Raw genomic sequence first — 16415 nt, 5'->3', positions numbered from 1 at the left:
TACTCTTATATTCCTGCTTAGCCATTTGTCCAAGTTTCCACTTCTTTTTTGTGTTTAAGCTCACTGAAGAGTTATCTGCTAAGCCAAACTGGTCTTCTACCATACTCGCTAATCTTCCTACACGCTGGGATGGTTTGTTTCTGTATCTTCAGTAAGGTTTCTTTAAAATAGGACCAGCTCTCCTGGTCTCCTTTCCCCCCAGACTGGCCACCCAAAGGAACTTGCCCATCAGTTCTCTGAGTGAATTGAAGTCCAGGGTCCTTACTCTACTGCTGTCTATCCTTCCTTTCCTCAGGATCCTGAACTCAGTCATCTCTTGGTCACTGCTTCCCAAGTTGCCATCTGTGACTTAATTGCCCACCAATTTTTCCCTGTTTGTGAGCCACAGGTCAAGAAGAGTTCAGCGTTTAGTTGGCCTCTTCAACACTTGCATCAGGAAGTTGTTCCCAACACTCTCCAAAACTTCCTGGTTTGCTTGTGCACTGCTGTATTGTCCTCCCAGCAGATGTCAGGGTGACTGAAGTCCCCCATGAGAACCAGGGCCTGTGATCGGGAAACTTCCGCTAGGTGTTTGAAGAAAGCCTTCATGATTTAATGGACCTCTGTCATATACCCCCTTAGCCGCCTTCTTTCCAAACTGAAGAGTCCTAGACTTCTAGTCTCTTGGTCTGGCAACTGCTCCATGTCCCTGGTCATTTTGTTTGGCCTTTTCTGTGCCTCACATGTTCCCCACCCCCCCAGCTTCCCTAGCTGGTATTTAATACTGACTTATGATAGGCATTTTAAACTCAGCTGCTTGAGTGGCAGAAAATTTCTTTGATCCACAGATATATCGGGGAGTCCTTGAGCCCTCTCCCTCTCAGTACTCCATATGTATCTATATTCCTTCTTACATATTAACTAGTTCCAACGGTGGGTTCAGTCTGAATAACAATGACTAGCATGTGAAAGAGGGCTGACCCACATCAGGGGCAGTTTTGAATGAGTTGTGATAAATAGTTTGGTACCCACACCAATGCTGATAATATGCACCCAGATACAGACCACAGTCTCATTTCATGACTTAGTTTTACCGCTCCTTACTGAATGGGCCAAGAGATAGTTATCTTAGAGAAATGGGCAAGAATACAAGAAATTTGAAACTTGAAATATATAAAACTCTAAGCACAAAAACATGTGTGTGTGGACTCTGGAATTTGCCTTTACTATAAGGACAGATGCTGGTGTATCTGAAATCACACCACCCGCTAGTGAGTATAACTATATTCTCCACTGTATGTAGCTGCTGTTGATAATTTTGCCTGATTGCTAGTATTCCAGTAAACTGGTGTGTTGTTCAGAGGAATTTGCCTGGCTCCTCCTGGAGTTCTCCAGACAAAAATAGCAAAAGACTCTTGGAGTAATCCTAGATGTAACAGGTGGGGGGGATTGTACACAGATTTAAAACAACACTCTATTTAAAATGGTAGACACTACTTAACAAGTGCTTTATTTTGCAAAAAGCCCAGAAGAATACGCTTGTAAACATCAGAATGTCATTGTAGAAGACAGAAGAAGGAGAAATGTGTTAGTATGCAAATTACTCTAGAGCAGTGGTTTTCAACCTGTGGTCTATGGATGCCTGGGGGGTCTGCAAAAGATGACTACGATTAATCAAAAGTACGTGAATACCAACACTTACAATTCAGAGAGGTCCACATCTCCATTCAAAATTTCCATTCAGAATTTTCTAGGGGTCCACAAATGAAAAAAGTTTGAAAATCACTGTTTGTAGAGTTATGTTATGTGTTGCATCAGGAAGGATATCTACTTAAATTACTATACCTCTACAGTCTAAAACCTACTTGCTCCTGAAAAATTAGCTATTGGGACCAAATGCCTCAAGTGCTACAACCCAGTGGTCAGTTGATGAAATTATGACAAGATTTAAAAGAAAAAGATGAGATGGAAGCAGCACATGACTTTACAAGAGAGTTGGTCCAGTCCAGTGTTGGCCTTTGCGAAGCAAATGGCTCTTATATCTTGTAATTCCATTTTAGTGTCAGCTTTAATACAAGAGATCTAGGCAGTAGCTGTGGTGGTCTGAGAACAAAAGGCAGGCAAAATCTTTGGGTAGAGGCGGTAACTTTTATTAGACCAACTAAATAGTTGAGGAAGATGTGTGTGTCCAAAAGTTTGGAAATACCAACTTTTTTGCAACTATTTAGTTGGTCTAATAAAAGATCTACCCAAAGATTTCTCCAGCTTTAATACACAAAGCATCAAACAAATATGAAAATGGGTGGATGATTTTCCTGCAATTCTATGAACAACACAGAAGAAACTAGGTGAAGATTTGAACCTGCAAGAGCCAAACTTCAACTTGTTTGTTCTTTGTCATTTGCTAGAGTGTGCCATAAAATGGCATGAAAAAAAACACCGGGAAATGTGGGGCCCCTGCAAGATTCTCTGGGCAATTTGGTGGTTGCTCCAGAGTAGAAAGCAGATCTCTTTAACCAATTCTTCACCTCTGTTTTTCTTGGGCAGGGACCAGGACTTCCCCACTGTGATGCTAAACGGACTCGAGGGGAACACCTCCAGACCTCAGGCTGGGGACGACCGGGTTAGAGAGCTTCTGGAGGGGCTGAACATATTCAAATCAGCAGGTCCAGATGCTCTCCATCCCAGGGTGTTGAGGGAGCTAGAAAGGGTTATTGCAGGGCCTTTGGCACGGCTTTACGAGCGCTCATGGTGCTCAGGCCAGGTGCCAGATGATTGGAAGACAGCCAATGTGGTCCCCATCTTTAAAAAAGGGAGGAGGGAGGACCCAGGCAACTATAGGCCTGTCAGTCTTACCTCAATCCCAGGGAAACTGTTTGAGAAGATCATCAAGGAGCACATCTGCAGTGGGCCGGCTTTAGGGATGATGCTCAAGGGCAACCAGCACGGTTTCATTAGGGGCAGGTCATGTCAGACTGACCTGATTGCCTTTTATGATCAGGTCACAAAAGCATTGGATGCAGATGTCGCCGTGGACATAGTCTTTCTGGACTTCAGCAAGGCCTTTGACACCATCTCCCACCCCATCCTCATTAAAATACTAGGCCACTGTGGCATTGATGCCTACACAGTCAGATGAATTGCAGATTGGCTGAAGGGTCGTACTTAGAGGGTGGTGGTGGACAGGTCATATTCAACCTGGGGAGAAGTGGGTAGCGGAGTCCTCCAGGGCTCGGTCCTTGGGCCCACGGTGTTCAATCTCTTTATCAGTGATTTGGACAATGGGGTGAAAAGCAACCTGTTTAAATTTGCTGATGATACCAAAATTTGGGGTGAGGTGAGCACGCTAGTAGGGGGGAGAAGACTGCAGCAAGACCTGGATAAGTTGCAGGGGTGGGCTAACAAAAACAGGATGTGTTTCAATACTGACAAGTGCAGGGGGCTGCACTTGGGCAGTAGTAACCAGGAGCACACTTATAAGATGGGAAACTCACTTCTTGAGAGCATGGAGGCAGAAAGGGATCTTGGAGTCATTATTGACTCCAAGATGAACGTGGGCCGACAACACGAGGTCACGGTTGGCAGGGCTAACCGCACCTTGTCGTGCATCCACAGGTGCATCTCAGGTAGGGCCAAGGAGGTGATCCTCCCCCTCCATGCAACACTGGTCAGGCCACAGCTGGAGTACTGTGTCCAGTTCTGGGCGCCCCACTTCAGGAGGGATGTTGACAGCATGGAGAGGGTCCAGAGGAGGCCACCCGCATGATCCGGGGACAACAGGGCAGACCCTACAGTGGGAGACTGTGGGACCTGAACCTGTTCAGCCTTCACAAGAGAAGGCTGAGGGGGGACCTGGTGACCATCTTTAAACTGACTAGGGGGGACCAGAAGGGTTTGGGGGAGACCTTGTTTCCCCTAGCGCCCCCTGGCATAACAAGGAATAACGGCCATAAGTTGTTGGAGAGGAGGTTTAGATTAGACATCCGTAAGAACTACTTCACAGTCAGGGCGGCTAGGATCTGGAACCAACTTCCAAGGGAAGTGGTGCTGGCTTCTACCCTGGGGGTCTGTAAGAAGAGGCTTGATGCCTACCTGGCTGGAGTCATTTGAGCCCAGTTTTTCTCCTGCCCAGGCAGGGGGTCGGACTTGCAGATCTACAAGGTCCCTTCCGACCCTACTTCTGTGATTCTATGAGAAGAAGGATTCGGAAGTTCATAACATTCCCAAGATGTGATAGATTTTGGAATGCATTCAGAAGCTTTTTTAAAAATACGTATGTGATGTCAAGAGATTATTTGGTGCCTGTAATAGAGTTACTGGTAAACCCCTGTTTGTCACCAGGGTCACACAGAGCTACTTGTACTCGGTTATTAAAGTAGTAAAGGTTCTGATCAAAATCTGGCATTCATGTATTACTTTTCTCAACAGTGCAGATGCCAAAGGCAAGAAATGTGTATCTTAGAGGAAATATGTGGATGAGAATGTGAGGAAAAACAAACCGTCTTGTCTCTTCAGGTTTTCTATAGAAAAGTTATACCTCTGACATCCCAGAGGATTGAAAGCTGAAAATACCTACACACATCAAGTATTTAATAATCTTGGAGTCCAAGCAGAAGTCCTTTAGGAAAGCAAAATTACAGTACAAATTTGGAGAAGCAGCAAGCACTTTGCTGAATTGCTTGCCTTTAGAAGAGCAAGAAGACCCTGAATTAAATTTCCACTACTGTACAAGACTGCGCATGACAAATCACCATAAATATTTCAGCTCCTGAGACTGAAATTTGAGAGCAGCTCTACAATACTGTGGTAGACAGCAGGAGAAATTGATCCATCCGAAAGGCAGAAATTTTCTCTGAGCTTTGAGAACTATAGATTTCTATTTTCATTTCTCAAGAAATGAAAAATACCAGCACAGTTTGCAGGATACTATTGCAAGCTCTTCTGGACAGCTTCTGTTAAAGCCTTTATAATTTCTGGGAAGGAATACAAGGACTGCAACCTAAATAGATTCATTATACATTGCAAGTGTGTGTTTTTAGCTGTGTCCAGTGCAAACAATGAGCAAGCATTTTCAGAGATGAAAGCCATGAATGGCAAAAAGCAGTATCCTACTATTCTCAATTAAAGATGATGTGCATGATGTATAATTGCAGCAAGACCAGTGTTTATTGTTCTATTTTTGATGCATACATAGTTGCAGCACTTGCAATTTGACTGAAGATTCTTTATCAATACTTTTCCTCTTTTTTTGGTTGAATCATGGAATTTACATTTTCTTATAGATTTCCATTTTCCTTGGAGATAAACATTTACATGCATTGACTTAATTTGATTCCATGGTAATATTAATGAGAGAGAGAAGGGAACAATCTTTAGACAACTGTGTTTATTTCTGTGGGGGGGTGGTTATTAAATACAACCTACATTTTACAGTAAATATGTATATTGTATTCTCCTGCAAGGGGAAACCTGCCATTTCCCATGGATCCCTGCATGAGGCTGTGACTCCAGGACAAATGCTGTCTCTGAGTCCCACAGCCCAGGACCAGGACTTGAGGTTCTTATTAGGAGACTGCCCTGCCCAATTAGGGATGGGTGGTCACCCACCCCTTGCTGCTGATTGGCTGAGAGGGCTGCCTGTCATGTGGCCTTGCCCTCCACCATTCAGTGAGGAGGGACAAGACTGCATGACAGACAGCCTTCTCCACCAACCAGCAGCAGGGGGTGGGGCCCCTTAGTCAATCAGAGGCGTAGGGGTCCCCATTATGATGTGCCCTTGAAAATGGCATCCAGTCCTGCAATGTGCCCACTAAATTGGCCAGCTGCTTCCTTGAGTTGGGTAGACCCCTATTCCTCCTGAAGGTGGCAGAAATATTTCTTCCCTCTACTCTGTGCTGTTGTAGTGAAGACCCTTCCCTCTGTATCACATGGGACCGCTTCTGAAAACTCTGACTCTCAAGTGCCTGGAGGTGGCTGGCAGTCAAGGGAACTGTCACTAGCCAAGTACTCCGCAAGGTACTCGAAAGGTTTGAGGAAGACTGTGGTAGCACCTCAGCAGTGGCTTCCCTAAACCAGGTTTGATTCTGGTCTCCCTGGTATGTCTTTACTGCAGAGGTATCTCAGGCTCTTATTCAGGCATTGCCCCAAACCCTTCTCTTATCTGCCTGTGAAGACTGCTGACCTGAGTTTTATGGTGGTTTAAGTCTGTGTTGAGGCTTTTGGCTAATATCTGGTGCCACTTTTACTCTGGCTGTCATCCTGCACACTTTGCCATGAGGATGCAGAGTAAACATCTTGAATGCCGATAGTCGTGTGTTGCCTTCCCACAGTTCCCCCTCTGTGCTCCAAAGGACAGGCAGAGTCTCCCACAATTCTCTGAGACAATCTTAGAGCAGTTCATCTTACTGAAGCATGAAGAGCCTTGCAGTGTCTCCCCCAAATTCCTTAATGACACACATGGGTGAGGGTAGCATCAGTGAAGATCCTCATTCTTGGGCATGGCTTTCCAGCATGACTGCTCACACTTCAGCTAGGCTAATCCAGCTGCTGACCAGGTGAGTTATCTGAAATGTAGCTATAACTTGCGGGTGCCTGAGTGGGTAGAAGGTGGTTGGGGGCTAGGAGCCGGAGCCCCAAGTGCTGGGGCAGGAGCTGCCCAGCTGCAACTTCCCCTTACCTGGAGCAGCACAGCAGGGGCAGGAGGAGGGGCTGTTGGAGGCAGGGGAGCCAAGCAGTATCCTGGCAGCTGCACTGGGAGCAGCCTCACCAGGAAACTGTGCACGCTAGTCAGAGCTAGGGTGTTGGCAGGTGGAAGTGCAGCACAGGTTGCCCTGGGCAGGAGTAGGCAGGCCTCAGCCCCATGTGGAGCTCCATGGGCCCAGAGGTTGTGGACTGCACTTGTTGTGCACCACCCAGGCAAGATCTGCTGTACACATCCCCTGCCCACCCCCCGACAAATAATTGCCTACCCCTGATGTACGCTATTGCTGTGCTGTCAGAGGGACCTATGAACAAGGGGCTCCCATTAAAAATCGGGCAGTTCAAAACTGCCTTTCAGATTCAGGTCAGGTTGGCACTGAACCAATCCAGGCTGTTCATGCAAACTTCAGTTCTCGATTGTGATAGGATATTTATGCATTTCATTAATATTTTGAAGAGCAACTCACACCTTGTAGGGAACTTCCAGGAATACTCTCTTAAGAAAGCACCCCACTTCTCCCTTTATTGCTTTATTGCATGGAAGCAGAATCTTTATTTCCTAGGGCTCCTCTGCCCCAGCTCTTTATTGCTGCACTGGTTTGCAGCATCTTCAATGGTTTCCACAGCAGTTTGTGATGATACCAGCATAGCCAGCAGAAACAGACAGCCTCGTAAAAGCCATGCTATATTACCTGAGGCTTCTACTGTACTCTAACCCACTTCAGATTTCAAGTAGAGGGTGTGTGTTACTGGGGTGATATGTAAAAAGGGATCTATTGCCTGCAAACCCTGTTCAGACTCTTGTGAAAACTTAGTGGTTTACATAAGCATTAAATGTATGTGGCTTTTCACACGTTGCTGTTGTGTGATTCTATATATAGCGAGATGATCATAATGGATTTTATCAGCAGTCATAAAGGATTGCTAAAAATGAGACCTATAATTTTATGATACTATCCTTCTGCTTATATATCTGTTGGCAAAATCCATGTCATTCTTTGTGGAATTGTATTTTTACCTTTGAAAAAGGTTTCACTGATGACTTTTCAGAATAAAATATACATGCCAGCAGATTGCCACTCCTAAGTGACCTTACAATAGCAAGCCAGCTCAGGAAGCCACTTGTTTGGGCCACTTGATGATGTATTGCACTTATTTTTCATTTACAGGTTGGATTATTGTTTAAGTAGTTGCTGCTAGGGATTGCTGTCTTGCTACCAGCAAGTTTAAAATGAGTGACATTTCAGGAATCACAGGCTTATAGTCACAGGGAAAGCTTTCAAAGAGAATGATTAATATTTGCGGGAGGAACACAAAAGGGGTGAGATGTGTTCCAGCAGCTTATTTTTTCCAAAGGCCCTAGATCTCAGAGGATTTGTGTGTATCCTCTGGATTTGGTTATAACCCAGAGCACCTGTGGTGTTGGGGAGCCAGCATGGTTGCTGCCATCTCAGCTGCTGCTGCTTGTTGCTCTTTAAAATACAGATACATTTAATTTGAGTATAAGGGTGAACATAAGTAGCTGGCTGTCCCTCTTGTCTTAGGATCTCATCTCTTTGGTTCTGGAAGAGGCATCTCGGAAGAATAAAAGCTGTCTGGATAATGCAGTTCACCAGTGTCCTCCTACTACTCCTCTCCATGTCATCCTGGAGATTGGCTGTGGCTCAGGGGCCATTGCCCTGAGTCTCCTCCGCAAGCTGCCCCAGGTGAGCTCTATGCTGTTTTCTCATTGTACTGGGCTGTATACAAACATATCACAGAAAGATGTTCCCTGCCTTAATGAGCTGACAGTTGGAGATAAGGACAAAAGAGCAATGCAGCAAACAGATGGGCAGAGGCTAAGGGAACAGTGAGTCAATTGTGATAAATGTGACAGGCAGCAACTTTGCTTTACTGCTATGAAGTGGCCATTTTGATGCGTTTTTGATGCCCGTTCATTCCTTGATGATATTTCCCCTGACCTCATCCCCACCCCTGCTGTCAAAGGAGGAAAGAAGGAAACAGGAAGGACTGAGATCCATTAACTATGAAAGCCCCTGTGATCTAAAGGTATCAGTCATTATTGAAAACAATAGTTCCTCCTTAGTTCTTGACAGAGAGGAAATATGAACCCACAGTCTTTGCCCGCATTCTCTGGGGGAGACATTTTTTTTCCATATCTGGAGATTGCTCCATCCCTTGAAGGGAGAATCACCAGAACTGTTTATCTTTTTGGAAAAACACTAGCATCAAAGCTTGGTGCCTTAGACATACTGGAGGGTCAGGACTATAGCGCACATTTCTTCACCAGTGATCTTTTACAATTGAAGTGTGCTTTCTGCTAGGACAAACTGTAAGTGTTTCAATTTCCCTAATAATGCTTTGTGCTGCTCACTTAGCATATTGGTCATAATTGACGAGAGAATCATAGAAAATTAGAGTTGGAAATGACCTCAGGAGGTCATGTAGTCCAACCCCGTGTTCAAAGCAGGACCATCCCCAACTAGATCATGCCAGCCAGGGCTCTTTCAAGCCAAGCCTTAAAAATCGCTGAGGATGGAGATTCCACAGCTTCTGTGAGTAACCTGTTCCAGTGCTTCACCACCCTCCTACTGAGCAAGTATTTCCTAATATTCCACCTAAAGTTCCCTTGCTTCAACTTGATACCATTGCTTCTTGTTTTGTCATCTGCCACCACTGAGAACAGTCCAGCTCCATCCTCTTTGGAACCGCCCTGCAGGTAGTTGAAGGCTGGTATTATACCCCTCCCCCTCAGTCTTCTCTTCCATAGACTAAATGAGCCCTGTTCCCTCAGCCTTTCCTCAGAAGTCATGTGCCCCTGCCCCCTCATCATTTTTGTTGCCCTCCGTTGGACTCTCTCCAACTTGTCCACAGAGTTGGCATTCTGGGATTGTAACTTGTATTAGTGGCCTAACCCACATGCTGTCATGTTCCAAATTCCAAAAAGCCTTGAGTTAATAGATCAAATTATACTACTGTATAAAGCTAATTCTTCCCTGGCTTACCCACCCTGCAATTACAATGGAGTGTGTGTCAAATCAGAACTTAGCTTGAAAATGATTCGTTAAAATAAGGAACTGGTAACTTCTCAGGTATTGTTCCAACTGTGGCTTCTGCCCTATGGATAAAGCTCATCTATGCAGGAGATAGGACTTTTCTGATGACCAGTTTTAGGCTGTGGAATGAAGTCTCCATGGAACTAAGGGACAAGACATGGTTTTTTGATTTGCCTTCTTGCATTTTAAAACACAGCAGCATGTATATTTAAAAAAAACCCCCAAAACCAACACACCCAACTAAAATAAGGTAGTCCATTGTGCACACTTCTCTTAGGGCAAGGATGAGAGATCAAACAATATGTGAGTGGTGGTATTCGGAGCACTTAATGCACCACAGGAAAGCAATCAGATACTGTAGTGATGAGCAGAGTAAAAGAATCTGTATGGAGTAGAATGGAACAGCTAACGTGAAGCTCTCTGCAGAAGCAAACTCCTGGGTCACCTGTCTCAGCATGCACAGCATGGATTTGTTAGGTATTCCAAAGCCAGAGAGACCTTTCCAAGATATTATCTTGGCATTATTCATCTTGCATGCCCCTTTTGCCAAAGATTAATTTTCCAGTAATCAGGGAGCCAGGAGTAATATTAGAAATATAACATGAGGTTTGTTTTATTTTGTTCCAGAGTCAGGTGATAGCCGTGGATAAAGAGGTAGCTGCTGTGAACCTCACAAGAGAGAATGCCCAAAGGTAGGAACCACACTTACTACTCATTTTTTCATTTAGTTCTTTGGGAAAAGTACCAGATCATCAAAGGACTCCTTGACTGATTCCCTGAAACAAGTACAGAGCCACCAAAGTTGGAGTGTATGGCTTTCATGGGCTAAAGTGGATTAGTTTCACCTTGGCTCTCATGTACACCTCCTTGTACCTCTGGAATGCCTCTGAATCCAAAGAACATGATAGATTTTGCCACAAATTTTCCTTCAAATGTTTTCCTTCATGGGGATCCTCTTTGACAGGGCAACAGCCTGGAAGGAAATGGCAGAGTAATAAAACTTTTGTCACCCCTTCTTGCCATGTATTTCAGAACATCCTGGGGTGTGTAACCTTATCCACATTTTATAAATTTTGAAACTGAGGCACAGGAAGGATAAGCAATTTCATGCATGTCACAGAGTGAGTCAGGGCTAGAGATGGAACACAGCACTCCAGGCCCTCTCTCTGACTCACTGCATCTCACTCACTGTGTTAATCTGATATACTCTTTTCAGTCAGGCTCCTACTTCTGTCCTCACCTTTCTGTGTTATCCAGACTGTCAGGGTGTCCCTTGGTGTGCTCATGTGGTGTCCCACAGCCTTCTTCCTGTCTGGGTTTTTGCTAGAAATAAGGTGCAGTGAACTGTGCTATTGTTCACACCGGCCACCTACACTGTGACTCAATTATAAGGGCTTCTGAACCAGCTTTATTTTAGAGGAAGCTCTGTTGTATTTGCACTGGTATAACTGACACAGAAACTGGCTTCCTAAAAGTTCCTGGTCCCAGAGTCCCATTTTGCACCGCATCTGCAGGAAGGACTGTTAAGGGGGTGATAAAGGTGATTTGCTCATGCCTGTGGGTCCCCAGAATTTCAGGCTGCATTAGGAAATGAAATGGTCTCTGGCATAGATTAGAGCAGCTTCAAAGGTGCTCTATTTTACAGCAGCACTCTTAGAGCACTCTGTGGGCAGTTTCACTGTCCAGAGTAGTGAGAATTTTCACAGAGGTATGTCCTATGGCTACTGACCTCACCCATTCCCTTAGGCCATCCCCTGCACAGAGACTTATAAAAGGGAATGAGGGAAGCACAGGGCAAGTGTGTCTACACTGAGGAACTTGTTCTCCACCTCTTGTGATATTTCAGTAACCCATATGTAAGGCTGGAGTGATGTGCAGGAGTAGAGCAGAAGATGGAATTTGTGCCCCCTGCCTTCTCTTTTCACTTACACAACCAGTATTTCCCAGTGCAGTTGTGAGAGTGAGTGACCAAATGGGCTGTTGATACATGAGGCAAGGTCAGACAAAGCTCTGCCTCAATTGTAGGGTGTTTATAACTCAATGATATAATGGGAAGAATCATTTTGGACTTTCACCTCCTTGGCAAGTCTGTAGGTCTGACGGTTGGAGGAATCATCTCATTAATAATGCTAATCTGAGGGGAGTTGCTGAGACACAGTGAACATAACATTGAACAACCTTGGGTTTTCAGGATATAACCAAAGTTCCTTATAGTCTTGTCATGGCCTGTGACCCTGCTGCTGATTTGACCGAAACCAGTGGGTTAAATAAAGTTATCACTGACTCGGAGTCAGCATGGTACTCGCCTTCTTGTTCAGTCCTGAGTCATGGCTCCTTTCCCAAGAGGAGAGGGTTTGGATGAGAAATCATTCTCAAGTAAATCAGCACCATTCCCAGACTGCCTATAGGGGTGTACTCCAGATAAAGGCCCTCCCTTCCCTGATGAAGGCTCTGCCTTCACAACACCCAGGCTCTTGAACCCTTCAGGAGAGCACATTTGGGCTTAGGAATGGCACATTTTTCACAGTGCAAAACCTTGGACCCCTGGGCAACCCAAAGCTGCTGATATGTTTGATAGGAAAGTTTGAAAGGATAACCCTGAAATTATGAGTTATTCCTCACAGAATGATAGAGTGCTATGAAGAGCTTTTGGAAAAGCTTTTTCTGCATGATGTATATAAAAATGTGAAGAGGAGCAGAGAGCCTTTTTGAATCAGCCATTGTGTGCTCATAGTGTGCCACTGTGGAGGTCACACCTTGACCAGTGAACAGTCTCCCTCTATTAACAAGCCTTGAGAAATCTCACCTTTCTGTGGCTTTTTAAAAAAGTGACGTGGTTTTCCTGCCTTCGTAGAGTTCTCTCAAAGGCCAGAGGCAGTCTGGTGGAAGGAGGAGGAAGATGGTTTTGTGATTAAATCACACAAGTGGGGAACCACAGCTCTGTGTTCAGTTTCTCATCACTACTATCTGACATTTTCTGCATCTGTTTCCCTTCTGTAAAATGAGGTCCCCAACAAACTATGTGGTTAATTTTATCATGACTTTCCTATGTCCAAACCCCCTTTACACTACTATTGCAGCCTACAAGGGATTTGAACCTATGTGTCTAATTTAGAGGAAATTTTATCTCACCCCTGGAAGGGGGAGTATTCTGGAGTGGGATATGTCAGGATTGTATTGGGATGTGTCTGGGGCCTGCTGCCCTGTATCTTCTGGCAGCCCTCAGGCTGTTCTAACTTGCATAGGTTGAGGAAATGGTCCAATTTCTGTCAGCATATAGGACAGAAAGGATCATAATAATGGCAACAAACTATGACTCTCTTGCCAGTGGGATCAGAGTTCTGCTCCTGCACTGCTGGCATCTGACCCAATGCTAACAAGGCCTTCTGAGCTTCTTGGATTGAAGGGATAGATAAATGCTGAGTATTATAATTTTCCTAAGGTGCAGCAGAGCCTCTTGTCACCTTAGTGCCATGCATGCTTGTGTCCTTTCTTAATCTCTCTCCTCTTCTTCAGTGGAAAGAGAAAAGTACTTGTGTCTCTTGCTTGCTTCAAGGATGCCAATAGCGCAGAAGTTCTCATGGATAATATTGTGCAAGCTGAGAACCACTATGTGTGATCCTGCTGGTGACCATAAATATGCCAGGGTGGAGAGTGGGCCCAAATAAGGATATTGTAACTCTGAAGTTTACTGTCTCTTTTAGTTGCATTGTGCCATAAAGGACCATAAGCTAGCTATCTTTAAAAAAATATTGCCTGATTTTGTGAGTGTGCATCTTGCAGGGTGAATCAGCTGCACTGGGAGCCTTGCATTTTTTACATCCTAGCCTCACATTTATGCATGCTGGTGTCGTGCCATGTCAGCTGCAGAAACCCAAATGTCACCATGTCCCTAGAAGTCCTGTAATATATTCAGTGTTTGGAACTCTTTTAAAGCTAGATTTTCAAAGCAAAAGCATAAAGCAAAATAAATATTGAGCACATTGCCTACATCTGCTGAGCCCTATATTTGCATAGTTGAAAATGTGTATTCTGTCTGTGCAGGGGCAGTGGGTTCCCATATAGACATTGAATATGTAGATAGGGCAGAACAATTGCGGGGGCAGTGATGAAGTGCATGTATGTGTAGCCTGGAGTATAATGTAGGCATGGACACAGAGGGGTTGAATCTATAATGGCCATAAACAAAAGGTTGTGGGGGATCAAATTGAGAACTTGAGGCATATAGTGGGTATATACCTCTGAAGGTCTTTGTGCGTGCAGAGAATCTGCTTCACTTTGAATGCATGGCATAGCTTTTTTGCAAGCAAAAAGCAGCTCCAAGAGTTTGCTCAGAGTTCATGATGGTGGGCAAGCCTGTGGCAAGCGGCAGAGTGGGGTTTCATAGGTAAATAATATTTGTGTGTTACAGAACAGCCTGAATATAATATTCTGTTTATCCATATGTACCTCTAATTCTCTTTTCTCTTTTGTTTCCTCATGGATTGCACTCCTCAGGTTTCAACTCCAGCACAGGCTAAGACTTTTCCACCATGATGTCTCATCCAGTAATTTCTTTTCATATATATTTTTTCATTATGATTTTCTAACATTTTAATTTGATAAGGGGAGAAGGGTTTGGGAGTGGGAGGTATGGCCTGGTACTGACATACAGGTTGCTTTGCAGCAACCTAAGACATTGGTCTGGCACACGCATGTGCCTTTTCATCCATATACATGACTGAATGCCAACCTATAACACACTGTGAGTATGAAACAGCCCAAAAAATGGACGTGTAAGGAAATGGGTAAATGGATGCCAAGTTCTCATTTGTATATGCAGAGGTACTCTGTATATATACAAATATGACAGAGGCATGGACAGAGGTGAGCACACACATCTATGGCACACCTACAGCCTTCTTTTCTGAAAATGCAATTCAGTGGGTGCATTTACATGTGCAACTAATGCACACGAATAAACTCCAGAGCTTATTTGTGTGCAGCACATGGAACATGGATGGAGCAGTCCAGGCTGGCAGGGGACTCTGGGGGCCCAGGGCTGCTCCAAATGGGTCCACATGCTGTGGAGTGGCTGGCTGGGCCATGAGGGTGCTTCAGCATGGAGGCTGCCTGCTAGCTAGCCCCACCGAAGCAGTCTGTCCCTGAGCCAGCCAGGGCACTGTCTTACATGTGTGCTGCTGTGCATGAAAAAACTCCACAGCAGGGTAATACTTGTATTTTACAAATTTTACCCTGCTGCAGAGTTTATTAGTTTTGTAAACCCTAATAGGGGCGCATGTGTAGACAGCAAGATATTTAACGTGCAGTTAATTAGTCAGCTATACAGTAAATATCCTGTGTAGATGTTCCCTCTGTGTACCAGCTGTACAGTGTCTGTCACTTACAAAGAAATTTCAGTGATTTGCTCTTGCTTTCAAATAGATTTTGATTTCTATTCCCCTCCTCCTCTTCCCCCCATGAGTGTGTCTTACTTCCCTTCCTGCTAAATAAATGCCCCTTCTCTTCCTCCCTTCCCACCCAGTTCAGCAGGCATCCCCCTAACACCAAACTCCACCCCTTCCCCTTCACTCCTCCAGGGACATACCATTTGAGGCTGCAGTTTATCATGTTAAGCAGCCTCTGGGTCCAGTCACTGCATGTCTTGGAGATATGGAAGGAAAACCTGGGTGCTGCAGTAGTTGGTATTTGTTAGTATGTGGCCATTATTTTCATATGCCTCCACCTTGTGGTGGGGAGCATGGTGCAGTGGATGTCACATGTGAGCTCTCAGCACAGGGTCTGCCTGGAGCCCCTGCTTTCATGCGGCTCCAGAGCCCAGTTAGTGAGTGCTGCCAGTGCAGTTCATCCTTTGCTTTTCCCTGCTGCTGAATTTGGGGCGGGGGGAGAGGAGAGTAAGGGTGAATAGCTGCAGCATTCAGTTCTGGGCTCAGGAGCTGCATGAAATCTAGGGCTCCAGCCAGACTTCACCTGAATCAGCTGATGAGTTCACAGCTCAGCTACTCATTTGGAGCTCTGGCAGGAGCCCACGCTGACCAAGCACTGAGCTCAGAGTTCACTACGTATGTATGGCACACCCAAGGCTTGGGGGTGGGGTACCCGCCTCTTGTCTCATTCCTGAATTTGCCGCTATGGGATATGGTACTTCTTAGACGATAGGGACAACTGAGATCTTGACTGTTCACAGGCATTAGTGATCTTTTGGCACTTTTAGTAGAAGTTGGTTATTAGGAAAAAGTTTCTCATTAGGAAGGTAGTGAAGCACTGGAACAGGTGACCTAGAGAGGTGGTGGAATCACCATTCTTGGAGGTTTTTAAGGGCTTGGCAAAGCCCTGACTGGCATGATCTGTTTGGGCACAGTCCTTTGAGCAGGTAGTTGGATTGGTGACCTCCTGAGGTTCCTTCCAACCCTAATTATCTATGATTCTGTGATTCTATAGATAGAACAAGGCTCACCTCTTTCTGTGCTACTGTCAGTCTGGTGCCTTATCCAAATTCCAACTCTCATCCTGCGGTGCACCCTAAAATTCTCTGTGTCAATCCAGCTACATACCATGACATTCACTTTAAGTTTGGGTGGATAAAGCATTCTTTACCATTTAGGGGGTCATGTGAGCATCCCTCCTTTGACACAGGCGCTTTTCCATGTTTATTTCTTTGAGAGAGTGGTCCATTTCAGA

At 45.0% G+C, this 16415-nt stretch overlaps 1 protein-coding gene across 7 annotated transcripts in view; it reads left to right on the top strand.

Moving 5' to 3' along the window:
- The window catches only part of HEMK1 (HemK methyltransferase 1, mitochondrial release factors N(5)-glutamine), a 156480-nt gene that overhangs the window by 25515 nt on the left and 114550 nt on the right, over positions 1 to 16415 (top strand). For all 7 annotated transcript variants that reach the window (XR_016438467.1, XR_016438468.1, XR_016438469.1 and 4 more), the window contains exons 6-8: positions 8223 to 8384; positions 10362 to 10426; positions 14232 to 14281. Coding sequence is in view for 2 of the 7 variants with exons in the window: in XM_090021817.1 (XP_089877943.1) it covers positions 8223 to 8384; positions 10362 to 10426; positions 14232 to 14281 (277 nt within the window). In the remaining 5 variants the exon portion in view is untranslated. The remainder of the gene's footprint in view (positions 1 to 8222; positions 8385 to 10361; positions 10427 to 14231; positions 14282 to 16415) is intronic.

This window comes from Crocodylus siamensis, chromosome 11, assembly GCF_052110815.1.
Source record: "Crocodylus siamensis isolate JL-2025a chromosome 11, ASM5211081v1, whole genome shotgun sequence".
Classification (NCBI taxonomy): Eukaryota; Metazoa; Chordata; order Crocodylia; family Crocodylidae; genus Crocodylus; species Crocodylus siamensis.
The sequence above is the reverse complement of the archived record's forward strand: the minus strand, read 5'-3'. Positions and strand labels throughout refer to the sequence as shown.